Below are 15,869 nucleotides of genomic sequence, written 5' to 3' on the forward strand. Positions count from 1 at the left end.
TGTTTGTTGACCCCTTCAAAGAACTCTAACAGATTAGTAACACACGATTTCCCTTTACAGAAACCATGTTGACTATTGCTCAACAGTTTATGTTTGTCTATGTGTCTGACAATTTTATTCTTTACTATTGTTTCAACTCATTTGTCCGGTACTGACGTTACCAGTCTGTAATTACCAGGATCACCTCTAGGGCCCTTTTTATATATTGGTGTTACATTAGCTTACATTAATTTGCCTTCTCTCACTGAATGAAAATAACATGCATGGAGCCAAGTCATCCTGCTGGTGCACCACTCTGTGCCATAGCTAGAAACTGTTGTGCACACGGCTAGATTGTTGACTGGTCCCCCACCCCGCCTCTCTGGAATAGTCTAGCATTGCACTGGATAAAAGTCATCTGGATTAGTTAACCTTATATTCCAGAAAGTGGAACTAGAGGGTAATGGAGTTGGTGAGGCAGCTGTGCATTAGATCTACCTATTTTCATGCGCTCTCTCAGCCCTTGGAGCCTCAGTCTGGCAGGGCCCAAGCGAGGGTACTGCCCCTCCCCCCGGCAATCAAAGAAGATTCAAGGCAAAGATCAACAAGTAGCAAAACTCTTTAGAGTGTAAACTCTGCGCGCTGAGGCCCTGGTCTCTTTGAACACACATTTATAATGATGTCAAAGACAGAGTAGTTTAAATGACACTGGAGACATTGACTGTGTGCACGGGTGATTGGGCCCCATCACTCGATTGCAACATATCCCACATCCTACTTCAACTACTTACCAATGATGCTCAGTAATGGTCCAGAAAATATGGACTTTGGGGGCTAAAGACAGACTCCCAGTAGTTCATACCTCCATCGCATCATGTTGGGGGGCCTCACTCATGAGTTTTGATCATGAGGGGTTGGTAATACTGCTCTCAGTAAGCAAACAGGCTAATCGCTCCCTCTCAAGTCCCCCAACCCCCAGTGTAGCTAACTGCCCCCTCGAATCTGTGAGAAGAATCCAGGTAACCATCCAGGTAAATAAGCCTGCAATATCCCACAGGCTTGGCCCTAGTTCTCTGGAACCATCCCTGCCTCTCCTGGGTTAGGATCCTTGGCAATACTATAGCAAGTAGGGGTACGACGCCTGCAAAAGCCACATGTGGTGCGTTGCTTTGCTCAGGCCCCATGATGTGGCCAGCTCTTGCCAGCACCCCACGAGCCTGCGTTCCTGGTCTCCTTGCAATGCCCACTGCGAGGAGTCGTGGCATCTGCCCTTATGCCCTCGCTCCAGCCATGAGATCATGCTTATGCACAGGGCCTGCTCTGCACAGGGGGCTGGCGGACACAGAGACTTAGTGCACAGCAGGCCAGGGTGGGAATCCTCTCCACTCCACACAGTAATGCCTCTGGTTGATCTATGGCTGTGTCAAACGCTGGGCAGCTACCCTCAGGCTGCACTGCTTTTATGTCACATGTCAGCAGTTAAACCCCTGGGTGACTCCTGAGCCCAACACTTAGGGGTGGGATTCGACAGATCCATCCATCAAAGCCCTTTATTTTCCCTGGCTCCAGCACAGGCGCCCCATGAAGGTGACACAACAATTCCACAGCTTTGAACCCACGTGCGGGGGTCTCCCCCAGGCAAAGCAGAGGGGGAGGCAGGGAGTGGAGGGGCCAGGGTCATTGCTGCTATAACAGGAGGAGAGAAAAGGTGGAAGTGAGGGAGCAGAGGCTCTCCAGGGGAGAAGAGCGAGGAGCATAGCCACCAGGGGCAGGGGAGTCAGGAGAGAGGGAGGGCACCAGAAAGAGACATCAATAGCAGAAACACACTTGTCATGCCAGCCCAGGTATGTCTGTCTGTCTGGGTTCTCATATGGTGCCCATGCCACCTGATGTTAAAGGATGTAACCATGTCTGGGTGTGCCTGGAGCCGGAGGAGGGCAGTGGTTCCTGACTCAAGGTGAAGTACCTGAGCTAGCTCTCACTGAGCTGGTGCGCTCAAGACAGACCGTAGCCATTGCAACGAGACCAGCAGGAGGAGCTAGCCATGCCAAGGTCACATCTGTCAGAGACTCTAGGCACATACTCAGGGCACCTAGACCCTCCTGCAGAGCCTGCTGCTGCAGCTACACTCTACTTTAGTGCACTGAATGTAGATAAACCCTTTGTGGTGGGGCAGAGGACATCACGTCTTGGGAGCAGAAGTTATCTCAGCAGATAGTGGACCACTGTGATCACCTAGTCTGACCCCCTGTATAATACACGCCAGAGAACTGCTTCTAAACAATTCCTAGAGCAGATTTGTTAGAAAAACATCCAGTCTTGATTTTAAAATTGTCAGCGATGGAGACTCCACCACAACCCTTGGTAAGTTGTTCCATTGGTTAATTATGCTCACTGTTCAAAATTTAACCCCTATTTCCAGTCTGAATTTAAACGTTCTCTGCTAGACTGAAGAGCCCATTATCAAATATTTGTTCCCCACGTAGGTACTTACAGACTGTGATCAAGTCACCCCTTAACCTTCTCTTTGTTAAGATAAGCAGACTGAGCTCCTCGAGTCTACCACTATAGGGTTTCTAATCCTTTTAGTCATTCTCATGGCTCTTCTCTGATCCCTCTCCAGTTTATCCACTTCCTTCCTGAATTGTGGAGAACAGAACTGGATACAGTATTGTAGCAGTGGTCACAACAATGCCAAATATAGAGGTAAAATAACCTCTCTGTTCTTATTCGAAATTCCCAATTATGCATCCAAGAATCACATTACCTCTTTTGGCCACAACATGGCACTGGGAGCTCATATTCAGCTGATTATCCAACACCAACCCCAAATCTTTTTCAGAGTCGCTGCTTTGCAGGATAGAGTCCTCCATCCTGTAAGTATGGCCTACATGCTTTGTTCCCAGATGTACACATTTACTTTTAGCTGTATTAAAATGCACATTGTTTGCACCCAGCCTACCAACTGATCCACATCACCTTGTATCAGTGACCTGTCCTATTCACTGCTTACCACTCCCCCACTTTTTGTGTCATCTGCAAACTTTATCAGTGATGATTTGACATTTTCTTACAGGTCATTGATAAAAATGTTAAATAGCGTAGGACCAAGAACCAAGCCCTGCGGGACCCCACTAGAACCAGATCTGCTCAATGATGATTCCCCATTTACAGTTACATTTTGAGACCTATCAATTAGCCAGTGTTTAATGCTTTTAATGAGTGCAGTGTTAATTCTATATTGTTCTAGTTTTTTTAATCTAAATGTCAGCAGTACCAAGTCAAATGCCTTACAGAAAGGCTTTTATTACACCAACACTATTACCTTCATCAACCAGCCTTGTCATCTCATAAAAAAATCAAGTTAGTTTGACGGGATCTGTTTTCCACGAACCCATGTTGATTGGCATTAATTATATTACCCTCCTTGAATTCTTTATTAAATGTGTCCCATATCAGTTGTTCCATTATCTTTCTCAGAATCAATGTGAGACTGACAGGCCTATAATTTACCCTTTTTAAATCCTGGCACAACGTCAGCTTTTTTCTATGCTTCTAGAATTTCACCGGTGTTTCACAGCTTATTGAAATCAACAGTAACAGTCCAACAAGCTCCTTGTCCTTAACTCTGCTGGCCATAAAGGTCTCCTTGTGTCCCTTTGTTTCCCTTATCAGTTTTCTACTATTCCTAGTTTATTATTTATATCTGTCTCTATCAACTTCCCCTTTAGTCCAGGTGGGATTGGAGCACAGAGCAGTTTTGTAGGGGTTCTGAAAGGGATGCTATTTCTGCAAGCTAGAGAGTGTCCTCTGGCCCTCTGTCCAAGAGGAGTATGTCCATTTCAACTCACTTCTCCCTCAGTAAGGAAATAACCCACTCCTGTAACCCAGTCTCTTCTGATTACTTGGAAACCACAACACTGCTCATTGAACTGGCATAGGCCAAAGGCAAAAAAGGCTACAGACTAGAGAAGATCAAAGAGCAGTGACAGTTGAAGCCTCAGTCCCAACCAGCCCATCAAATCACTCTCTATCCCAGGACTACCTGGCAAGCTTGTGGGTCCAGGAGGCACTTCAGTGCACACACAAGCTGCACAGGGCTGTGAAGATGAGGCTCAGCCAGGGCCGGCTCCAGGGTTTTTGCCGCCCCAAGCAGTGAGGAAAAAAAAAAGCCATGATCGCAATTGGAGACACTTTGGCGGCAGCTCCACTGCGCCACTTTCTTTTTCGGCGCCACTTCGGCGGCAGGTCGTTCCCTTCAAGAGGGACCCACCGCCGAATTGCCACCAACGAGCCAGATCTGCCGCCCCTTCCCCTTGGCCACCCCAAGCACCTGCTGGTGCCTGGAGCCGGCCCTGGGCTCAGCATAGTTGGGACTCCTCAGAACCACTATTATATGTTTCCAGCAATGGATGATGCCAGAAAGCAACAGGAGCTCACAGAGACACAAGGGGAATTGGGACTGTCCTTGACAAGAGAACTAACACAAGGTCCTAAACAAATAACCTGAGCCAGCCGACAGAAGAGCAAGGTAGAATATCACGTGAACTGTTCTATTTGCATCAGGAATAACAGACTGGGTCTGCAGGCCCCCATGTTATCCTGCCCTCGCATCAGCAAAGTTCCCATTGACATTAGGACAAGTTTGGCCCCAGGGTGAGACTTACCTTCTCAAAGTCTCGTAGGGTTTGGGTCTGCACTACAGGGCCCACCTCCAGGTCACAGAGGACATGGGTCTGCATTAGAGGGCTCTGCTCAAGGCCTGGCAGAGTCTGAGCTGGCACTGGGTGATGGGCTGTCTCAAAGAGTCCCAACGTGGGTGTCTGCCTCAGGGGGTCCTCATCAGAGATGTCTAGTTTCCACTGCTCTGGAGCATCGCAGAGAACAGCTGGAAAGGAAGCACAAAGGAAATGCAGTTCAAGTGCGTGAAGTGTCTGTTTCATATACATGCTTGACGAGCAAAACTGGATCATACCTCCAGATAAAAACTGCATCAAAATAGAGTTAAAGCACCTATCAGTAATTTAAGACTAAATAGTCATTATCTGAGGGTAACATTGCCTTACAGGAATGCTGACATTTTCCCACTTAACAATCATTGGAAACTCAGGAAATTCAGAGTCAAGGTTAAATTACAAAGCGAGGCTATTATATGAAATTATAGAAATGCACCAGTAACGCACCCAAACAACCTTAATTCTTCCCTGGAGCAAGCCACAGCTTTTAAGGTTAGAAAGGACCATTGCACTCATCCACTCTGACCTCCTCCATCACCCAGGCCAGAGAACCTCACCTTTGGATTCCTGTATCACCTAAAATTTAGAGATTTCAGAGTAGCCCCTGTCTTGGCACCTCTAAACTTTGTCACACGACTAATCCCTTTATTCTCATCATGCCAAGTGCTATAATATCATGATTGGGGTCTGGGAGTACATTCTTTGTAGATACAGTATTTACCGAGTATAACTTGTGCCTTAGTGAGGAACAGGGAATTACAGCCTACAGGACTAATCAGGAATTTAGAAAGTCCAGCTTTTTCTGCACCCAGATTTTGCAAGCTGTACAATTAAGAGTAATTTATTGTTATGCTAGAGGATGTTGGTAGCTGCCAAAAAGCAGGTCTTTGATCTATGGACAGTCACAGATCTCACTGAAGTTGATGGAGATGCTAGTTGTCTTCCATTCTGCCTAAATGGAGCAAGCATTTAAGCTTCTTTATGGAGAAAGATAGCTGAACTAATAGACAACACCATGCAAAGCACTGGCCACATGGAAGACCTGAGCAAGAACTAACTCAGGGAATATAGGAGGAGTTTCCTTGGGAACTGATGGCAAATGCCAAGGGCTGGAGCAGCAGCGGATTTAGAGTTAGTGGGGCCCAGTGTGCAGCTTCATTTTCGCCTGCCCCTATCCCACCCCCCGCAGGATCCAGTCAAGAAAAAGAGCATTCTCTCTTATCTTCACCCCCACCGCCATTTTTCATTCTTTTTTTCTTCATTCTCCTCGTATATTATAAGTAATGGAAAGTAAATGAAAATAAAGTGAGGTACCTTGATAGGGGCAGGGGGTTAGGGTGCAGGAGGGGGTGAGGGCTCTGGAAGGAAGTTTGGGTGCGGGGGCAAGCTCCGGGCTGGGGCTGGAGTGCAGGAGGTGGGCGGGGGGGCAGTGCTTACCTTGGGCAGCACAGCTCCCAAAAGGACCAGCACACACACCCCTCTAGCAGCAGCTCCTAGCCGGGGGAGGGGGGCAAGGGGTCTCCATATGCTGCTGCCCACAGACACCACCCACGCAGCTCCCATTGAGCACAGTTCTCGGCCAATGGGAGCTGTGGAGTCAGCACTTGGGGCGGTGGCAGCACGCAGAGACACCCCCCCCCCCCCAGGGGCCACAGAGTCATGCCAGCCACTTCTGGGAGCAAAGCAGCATGGAGGGAGGGAGGCAGAGTGGGCAAGGAGCCACCTTAGCCCTGCTGTGCTGCTGCTGACATGTCTCTGCGTGCCCCTTGGATGGGAGGGGAGCAGCAGGTCTCCTTGTGCTGCCCAGGAGGCGGGGGCAGTGCATGGAGCCACCCCCCACCAGGGGAACACAGCGACGTGCCAGCAGCCAACCACTTCTGGGAGTGGCATGGGACCACCGGCCAACCTGCCTGCCTGCACTCCGCTGCCACCAGCCAGGACTCGGGGGCAGGTTGTCAGATATTTGTCCTGCATTTTGGGGGGGACTCCTATCATTGGGGGCCCCATGCCACCGCACAGTATGTTTCATGGTAAATCTGCTCCTGGACTAGGACATTAATTGAAGGACAGAGGTGGGTGTGAGAAGCAGAAAGAAGTCAGAAAAGCCAGGAGAAAGTCAGAGAAGCAGGGGTCATGTGGCCCTGAAAGAAAGACAAAAGAGCTTCTTTGGCACAAAGTGCTGGCTGGCAGCAGGCTTAGTATTGTCAGCCAGTAAGTCCCTGCTGTTGGTTGTTCCTACCATACATTCTTTGTATAAACAGGATTGCACCAAAGAAACATTTGATTTGTATAATCAGTTTCTCCTCCTAAGGGAAATAACCCGACAAGACCCCATATATCGGCTAACTACTCAAGCTAAATAGGACAATATTATCTAGCCTTTGTGCTCACCCAGGAATTGAAATGCTTTGTGATGGAGGATAAGGTTGTCTCAGAGTTCCTGGGTGGTTTCCCAGGGTATCACTATCGGGGTCAAGTTAAGGCTATTTGCTTGACCCTCTCTGGATGTTAGGGGCTTGTTTTGTTTATGTCACGGAGTCCCCGGGCAATGCTCTGGAACAGCTCCCCACAAAGCCAGTCAGGACTTTGGGGAGCCTCCTCTCCCTTGGAGCAGACTTGTTCAGGGCAAGAAGCTCACACGTCTTCACCTCCTGGGTCTCTCCTTGGAGCATTCAGCAGGTCTCTCCTTTGGAGCATTCAGCACTCTGCCCGCCTACGTGTGCTTTCCACAGCCGAGCCACACCCAGGCGGGGTCCTGGGGAAGTTCACCAGGGTCCTGCACCCCCACTTTTCAGTCAGACGTGACTCTTAGCCAGCCAGTAAACACGAGGTTTATATCGATGACAGGAACAGGGTCTAAAACGAGCTTGCAGATCACAGCGAACTGGACTCCTCGGCCGGGTCCATTCCTGGGGTCAGTGACAAGACCGCACAGGTCTGCACTTCACTCCTCGTCCCCAGGCAGCTCCAGACAACAATCCCCCCCCTCCAGCCCCTCCTCTCTGCTCAGCTCCTTTCCCGGGCCAGGAGGTCACCTGATCTCTTTGTCTCCAACACTTTCAGCTGGCACCTTTGCGGAGGAGGGGCCCAGGGCATCAGTTGCTAGGAGACAGAGGGTCAGGCATTTAGGTGCACTGGCCCTTTGCTTTGCCAGATACTTAAGAACTGCCTAGGGGACACTGAGGCACCAACACAGTATTCAGAGAAAACATTAAGAACATTCCTAGTTCATCACAGTTTATAACTACAGTAAAGACCAGAATCATCAGACACATAGATAAACACGATATGTTGGGGAAGAGACAGCATGGTTTTTATAAAGGGAAATCATGACTCACCAATCTATTAGAATTCTTTGAGATAGTCAAACAGGCACATGGACAAGGGTGATCAGGAGGATATAGTGTACTTGGACTTTCAGAAAGCCTTTGACAAGGTTCTTCACCAAAGCCTCTTAAACAAAGTAAGCAATCATGGAATAAGAGGAAAGGTCCATTCATGGATCAATAGCTGGTCAAAAGATAGGAAACAAAGGGTAGAAATAAATGGAGAGAGGTAAATAGTTGGGTCCCTCAAGGATCTGTACTGAGACCAGTGCTGTTCAAATTTGGAAAAGGGGGTGAGCAGTGAGGTGGCAAAATTGCAGACGATACAAAATTATTCAGAACAGTTAAGTTCAAACCTGACCACAAAGAGTTATTAAGGGATCTTACAAAAGTGGGTGACAAAATGGCAGATGCAATTCAATGTTGAAAAGTACAAAGTAATGCACTTTGGAAAAAATAATCCCAATTACACATACAAAATGATGGGGTCTAAGTTAGCTGTTACCACTCAAGAAAAAGATCTTGGAGTCATTGTGAATAATTATCAGAAAACATCCACTCAATGTGCAATAGCAACCAAAAAAGTGAACAGAATGTTGGAAATCATTAAGAAAGGGATAGATAATAAAACAGAAAATTCATAATGCCAAAACTGAAATCCCTGGTACACCCACACCTTGCATACTGCCTGCAATTCTAGTCGCCCCATCTCATAAAAGATATATTAGAACTGGAAAAGGTACAGAGAAGGGCAACAAATTTGATTAGGCGTATGGAACAGCTTCCATCTAAGAAGAGATTACAAAGACTGGAACTGTTCATTTTAGAAAAAAAGAGATGCCTAAGGGGGAGATACGATAGAGATCTATAAAAATCACAAAAGTTATGGAGAAAATGAATAGGAAAGTGTTATTTAGCACATCACACAACACAGGTGTTATATCCTTGGAGGCAGTCGGTTTAGGAAGAAATCACTTGAGGCCAGACAGCAGACAGCTAACAAAACTACCATTTATTTACACACACAGAGCTCACCTAACCAGCCAAAGCAGGTTAGGCTATCTAGGCTATCCCCTAATAATCTAACTCAGTTGCCTTGGGAACAAAAACCACGACAACCAAATACACAGCAACAGAAACTAGGGGTCACCCGATTAAATTAATAGTCAGCAAATTAAAAACACACATAAGGAAGTATTTCTTCACAGAACACACAGTTAACCTGTGGAACTTGTCATGGATGTTGTGAAGGCCAAAACTATAACTTGTTCAAAAAAGAACTGGATAAGTTCATGGAGCATGAGTCCATCAATGGCTATTAGCCGGGATGGCCAGGGATGCAATCCCATGCTCTGGGTGTTCCTAAACCTCTGACTCCCAGAAGCTGGGACTGGACAATGGGATGGATCACCCCATAAATTGCCCTGTTCTGTTAATTGCCTCAGAAGCAAGCATCTGGCACCGGTCATTGTCAGAAGGCAGGATACTGGGCTAGTTGGACCATTGGTCAGACCCGGTATGGCCATTCTGATGTGATTACATTACAGCATTCTTTTAGGGTTTTTTATTCTGAGCTCACTGACAGGAACCCTCAGCCTTACCCAAAGCGTCAAGTGTTTTGTCTGAAGTCGTCCTTATGTCCTTGGCAGTTTGAATTGTCTGACACGTACCGGAAACAGATCAGCTTGGGGAGCCCCTGAGCTCTGCCATCCAAAGGGACTGGCTGAGCCAGGCTGCTCTGCAAGTCACTAGTACCAGACAGCCAGAAAGCACGGACACCTATGAAGTGTCAGGGGTTGTCATGGTGCTCAGCCAGCTTCTTATTACACGTCCCTGCTTCCTCAGGCACCATACCTTGACTCCGGCCCCTGCCCCTGCGGCATCCCTAAAGGCCTCAGTGGGCCAGCAGGAACCATACACACAACACAGACAGTACTAGGGTCCCTGGCAGCTCCTGAGGATTTTCAGGTGTCCACAGGGAAGGAAATCTGGGCCTGGGCCTGAATCAGGTTCTGGACCAGGGATCTGGGAAGCAGGGGAAATGGTTGTGAGACTGGTCTAGAAGTGCATTCGTTCCCAAGCCAAAGAAAGAGAACAAGGGCAAGAATTCTCTTATGTACTGGAGCATCTCACACTCAGATGTATTTCCCTGGGGGGCAGGGTGAAAATCTCCATTGTGCAGATGGGAACCGAGGCACAGAGACACTAAATGACTTGCCAAGTCACTCAGGAAGTCTTTGGTGGAGCAGGGTGGATCCAGGTCTCTCAAGCCCCGTGCTAGCACCCTAAACCACTGAGCCACCCTTGCTTTCCCGTCTCATAAGGGTTATAATGGAAGATTGGTCGCTATGCACGATCACGTGACAACACATTAAGAGGAAAAGAGATCTAAAAACAGCTGGAAGGTAATGGAAGCAGGAGTAACATGCTGGGGTCTATAAATAACTAGTTATCCCAGACCAACCGGATTGCTTTGCTGAGAGAATTACAAAGTTAGTGGATCAAGGCTACAGAGCACTCGAAAGAATAACATGAATTAGCTGGAATTCATGTGCTGTCAGATGGGGTGGCTGCTGCCCAATGACCAGTTATTCATTATAACTGGCCATGAATTGTGCTGGAGAGAGGTGACCAATGGGGCACACCACAGTTTGCTGCTAGAGCTCCAGTGCTAACTGAGATGGGGGACACCCAGCACGCTCCTGACATTTACAAGGGTCTTGAGAGTGGGAGGAGCAAAGAACACAGATCAGAGGCACTCACATAGATAGCCTGACCTGGGTGCAGGGCCGCTCTTCAATACAGAGCAGTGCTCTTTACCTGTCACGTGACTGGCTCCGGACACCATCTCCTTCCCGTCACCATCGCAGTAATCCCTGTAGAGAAAGGACACATGGGGCAATGTCAATAGACAGCACTGCACACCGGGGCTGGGTTCCCAAGGCAGAAAGCTTCCCTTCTTTACTGACAGAGACCCCAATACTGACCCCTGGCACTGTCCTGTATCCATAGAAACCACTCCACCTGCCACAGATCCAGAGAGATCCTGACAGAAAACCCCAGCATCACCATTCAGAGTGTCCCCAACACCATCCTCCCCACATATCTCAACAGGGGAGTTCCAAGCACTCAATGCATTCCCCATCCCACAGCACTATTAGAGCAGTTCTGTGCCCACAGCTCACTCTAGAGTTGCTCACGTCACGTTCAAATAGTCCAGCTAGAAACACTCCCCCATTATTTATTTCTGACTTTGGTTTTGTGTCTCACCGACGCTGGGAGCTCTGGCTGGGTTCACTGACAACAGACTTCTCAGCCACCTTCTCTAGGCCTGTGCCCATGTGGGGAAGCTCCAGCATATGGCATAAACAGGATGGCTCCCCGGGGAGAGAAGCCTGACATCTCCTAAGGGTTTAGGTGCTGTGACAGAAATGGCATGATACACAATGTTGTGGATACAGTAGGAGCTGCAATGCACAAATCTCAGAATATTTATACTTGGAGACTGCATCACCTGACCTGGGGTTCTAAGACTTTCTGCACATCTATTGATTGAAGGTGATAAAGGCAGTGGGAAAAGCAACACAAGGGCTTCCGAGATAAGGACACCTAGGTACATGCTAGAATTGGCCAAGCCATTTGCTTCCAAGATTCCTTTTCTTGCTGTAAACCCTGTTTCGCAATGCTGGGACCCCCCAGCCCACAGGGCTACCAACAGTTTAGAAGTGACCTGATTCCTGCAGAGAGGAGGCATTGTCAGCAGCTGTCTAGGGGTTCAAGCTGGCATAGAGGGATGCAGAGGTTATGTCTGCACAGCAGTCAGAGGGGTGACTGCAGCCTAGGCACACTTGTGCTAACTTTGCTCTAGCTAGCATGGCAAAAAATGACAGTGAAAACATGGCAGCCTGGATCCCAGCGGAGGCTGCACAAGCCTCCCTGGAACTCCAGGTACGTACTCGCATTGCCCCATGTGGTGGTGGGCTGGACCCCCATCTTCACTGCTGCTTTTAGCCATGCTAGGTAGATTCCAGCTAGCGGGGGTGTGCCTACCTGAGCTGGAGTCACCCTGCAGCATGGACATACCCAGGCCCCATGGAATGGTGCTTTCCCAGTCCAGGAATAGCAAGCATCAGGGAAAAACACCCATTGCATTGAGCCTGCTCCATTATTTTAAGATCTGTTCTCTCTCAAATGCTTTTGTTCTAAACAAATGCCAATTAAAGGAAGCTGTTGGGTCACTAATTCTCACTGTCATGCCCTGGAGGGACAGAATTGCAGGATCTGGGCATACACCAGGCCTGCTGAGGTACTCACAGAGGGCTGAACCAGCTCCTGCTCTGAGAGTGGCAGGATCGCCTGACCCTACCCTGAGAGATGATGGCCAGAGCCCCCATGGGGTGCTCTCAGAGACACCAGGAGGGCTCAGAGGTGCAGTCCACCCAATAACCGGGACAGGCACTACAGTTAAGGTAAGAGCTGAACAAATCTGCAGTTGAGGCTGTCATGCAGGAGAAAGAAATTCATGTCCTGATCCCACACTGAGTGCTGTGCGGGCACACCCCTTAGCCCATGCAGTGTTCACTGCAAAATGAGGGCCTTGGCACATGGGGCTGGGTCACACATTATAGACTGGCTGAAATTCACGGAGACTCCTCCTCCACGACCCAGCTGAACACCCAGCACTGCGAGTTCGGAGCCTGCCTAGCCCTGTGCACTACAAGAACCATCTGTCTTCAGTTACTTATAACTTTGCTAAACTGTAACCTTGGGGGCTGAAATGTGCCATGTTTCGGCTGCACTGCAGCTTTCCATTTATTGCCGATACATCTGATTTTGCAGTGGATCTGCCAGTTTTGAGAACTGAGATAGAGGAGCAGGCGGGAAGCATACTGTCAGTGTTTACAAAGGTTATCTGCAGCCTTTCCTCAGACACCTCTTGCAACTCAGGGATTTGGAGCAGGAAGCTAAAAACCTGGCAGGGGTAGGAGGACAGGTCTGGGATCAGAGCCTCCTGGCCTTTTGCTGCTCCAGGAAAATCTGTCCAGACCTGGCCAAATTACAAACCACAGAAAAGTGTGTTTGTGTGTGTGGTCCCTAATCCCAGAAGGGGCCTGTTTGGTGCAGACAATAAGTGTAAGGACAGCAAAGCCATTGCGGGTTGATGGCAGGGTCGGGATGGAAATGGAGGTGCCCTCAGGTCAGAGTCACTCTAGACCCATTAGCAGCTCAGATTCCCTCCACTCAGACTTGAGCGGGTCTGTCTGAGCTGCTGGCAAAGAGAAGAGAAATCCAAGCCCCCCTTGGGAGGGGAAGGAGGAGGGCACAGAGGGCTCCTGAGGAGAAACTGCTGCTACCCATGAGACTCAGCCTTCTGCCTTTTCTGCACCACTGCATTAACCCCTCTGGCAGCACGCTTCATGGCAGACCTGCATGGTGAGCTCTGCTCCTTCCTCATTTGAGAGGCCCTGCTCAGATGCTATGCGAGCACTAACACAGAGCATGGTGTTGGCCCAACCCCCCAGCAGGGCGAGTGCCCAAGGCAGTAGAGCCTAGTGGAAGTCTATGTGCCCCGGTGAGCAGAGCCCATGCACCTGGCAGCGTGAGGCTGGGCTTGTGGCCCGGCTTTAGTACAGAACCACATATTGCACCAGAAAAACCTTTCTGCAGGAGGAATCCTTCAAGGAAAACATGGCAGTCTCCAAGCGGAGCTACCAGTGACCTGATGTCCCTCCCAGGACAGAGAGAGACACAGGATTCACTAACTTCCCGTCTGTCTGTGTATTCCTTTAACAAGCCCTGTGCCCCAAGGGCTGGGTGGGTCACTAAGTGGGCAGTGGAAGGCGATGGGGTCTATTACAGCTGGAAGGGCAGCAGCTCCTGCTGGTGCTCAGGTTTCCTGCCTTGGACAGGCCAGTCACTGCACCAATAAGTGGTGAGTTACGGGACGGGAAGAATGAATACACTTGGGGGATGGATTACTTGGGGGCAGTGAGGATTGGACAGTTGGGGACACAGGGGAACCCCCCATCCCCAATTTATGGGTTGGGGGGGACACACACAGAGCTGCTGCTTCCTCCATGGAAAGTGCTGAGGAGATCCCCCAGCCATGCCCTACTTCCCATGGAGAGAGAGGTCAGTAGATGCTGGGGAAGTGGGGCTGCCGCTCCCCCTGGAGACTGCAGGGGGCAGGACAGATAAATCTCAAGCCACTGGCCTCCCCACAGGAACAGGGCACACCCCTTCATGGAGCCTCACTCTGCATCTCCACGGCAGAAAGACAGACTGCTACCCAGAGCAATAGCTGAGACCCAGCACTAGAGACAGCAGCAACCTGCATGGAACTGGGAGAGCGGAGCCCAAGTTGCAGGAGGGAAGGGTTAGGAGGAAGCAGCCCGCAGTCCACGTGCACATGGTTGGCCAGCAGGCTGCAGTTGCAGCACCTCTGTAAATAGGTCTCTTGATAAAGAGCCAGTTTCATTTCAGAAACAAGGAGTCCTTTCATGCTATTGCCCAGTTGGCAGGATGTCAAAGAGTGCCCATGCCTGCATGCAGCCACAGACACACCCCACTCCTGGCTCATCCCTACCTTCGACTGGTTTAACTTTGCAGCCCTCACAGTCTCCTAACACAGCATCGCCACATCTCTTAGGCTAGGTTGGTTTTGGAGAGAAGAAAGGAAATTCCATGATGCGGACTCATTGGCCCAGCCACTCCCAGAGCGCCCTTCCCTACACAGGCTCTCCCATTGGGTCACCATCCATGAGTATGCAAAGCCAACAACGGACATGGCTCTGACCCGGTAGTGTCTTAACTTCCCTTTGCACAGTTGTAAGTGACTCTGCAAGATGCAGGGCAATGAGGCCCGACAGGAGCTGCCCTGTGTACTTCCAGAAGTCACAGGAGAGCTCTTCTGCAGAAATTAGGAGCTATGAGGCAGGAGCTCACTCAGGGCACTACTTCATCTGCCAGATACACACACATACGCAGTGTGACCTTCCCCAGTTCATGTACAATTCATGAGCTGAGGAAGAAAGCTCCATGCCAGAGGTACTGCACATGCGCAACTCTTATAAATCCCACAGCGAGGGTATACACAGGAAATCAATGTAATCAATTATTTACAAATTCACACACACACCCCAACAGAGAGATGGGAATGGTTATCACTTTACATAGCACTAGACAAGTACATAGGAAATGAGCCCCCAAAAGGAGGAACAGCATTACAGTTTACTAAGCTAAAGCACATTAGTAGGTGAATAAAAGAGCAAAACTTTTTGCCTGGCAGCTGCAGAAGAAAGAAATTCAAAATGAAACTAGGATGAAATTCACCCTTATGTCCAAGCAGCTGGTCCATGCACCTCCACTCAAGCCAGGGCTGACACAGTGGGGCCCCTGCATTGGGGTGAACTGTCTTTCATTCACTGCACATGAAAAGAAGTTAGCATATTTTATATTTTTATCTTTCAGGAAGGTTTCCATGACTTCACTACTTAGCATCCAGAAACATAACATGCAAGAACCAAAAAACAGAGAGAGACAAAGCAGGCTGCTCCCTAAGGCAGAGTGGCACAAGTTGCCAACTTTGCTCTTTGCAGACTGCCTGCTGAAGGCCCAGATCACATGCTTCTCTACAAAGCCCCTTAGCCTGCAAGCAGGCGCGGGAAACCCCTTACTCTTAAAGTGATAGCTAGTCATTTTAACCCCATTCTCAATACACCACAAACTGCACCCTTAATGAACTATTAGACTAGGGTGACCAGACAGCAAGTGTGAAAACTCAGGATGGGAGTAGGAGGTAACAGGAGCCTACATAAGAAGTAGACCC

At 49.1% G+C, this 15,869-nt stretch overlaps 2 protein-coding genes across 2 annotated transcripts in view; both read right to left on the bottom strand.

Annotated features, from left to right (window-relative positions):
* LOC116818148 (myomegalin-like) overlaps nt 1-11,433 on the bottom strand; it is a 144,658-nt gene extending 133,225 nt beyond the window's left edge. The window contains exon 1 of the mRNA XM_075067985.1: nt 11,430-11,433. The gene's annotated coding sequence lies outside the window, so the exon portion shown is untranslated. The remainder of the gene's footprint in view (nt 1-11,429) is intronic.
* The window catches only part of LOC116823633 (myomegalin-like), a 51,737-nt gene extending 37,012 nt beyond the window's left edge, over nt 1-14,725 (bottom strand). The window contains exons 1-3 of the mRNA XM_075067986.1: nt 14,628-14,725; nt 10,862-10,917; nt 4,647-4,867 (exon numbers count right to left, since the gene is read on the bottom strand). Of these exons, the coding sequence (XP_074924087.1) occupies nt 4,647-4,867; nt 10,862-10,889 (249 nt within the window). The 5' untranslated portion in view covers nt 10,890-10,917; nt 14,628-14,725. The remainder of the gene's footprint in view (nt 1-4,646; nt 4,868-10,861; nt 10,918-14,627) is intronic.
* Between the last annotated feature and the right edge of the window lie 1,144 nt (nt 14,726-15,869).

This window comes from Chelonoidis abingdonii, chromosome 7 (assembly GCF_003597395.2).
Source record: "Chelonoidis abingdonii isolate Lonesome George chromosome 7, CheloAbing_2.0, whole genome shotgun sequence".
Lineage (NCBI taxonomy): Eukaryota > Metazoa > Chordata > Testudines > Testudinidae > Chelonoidis > Chelonoidis abingdonii.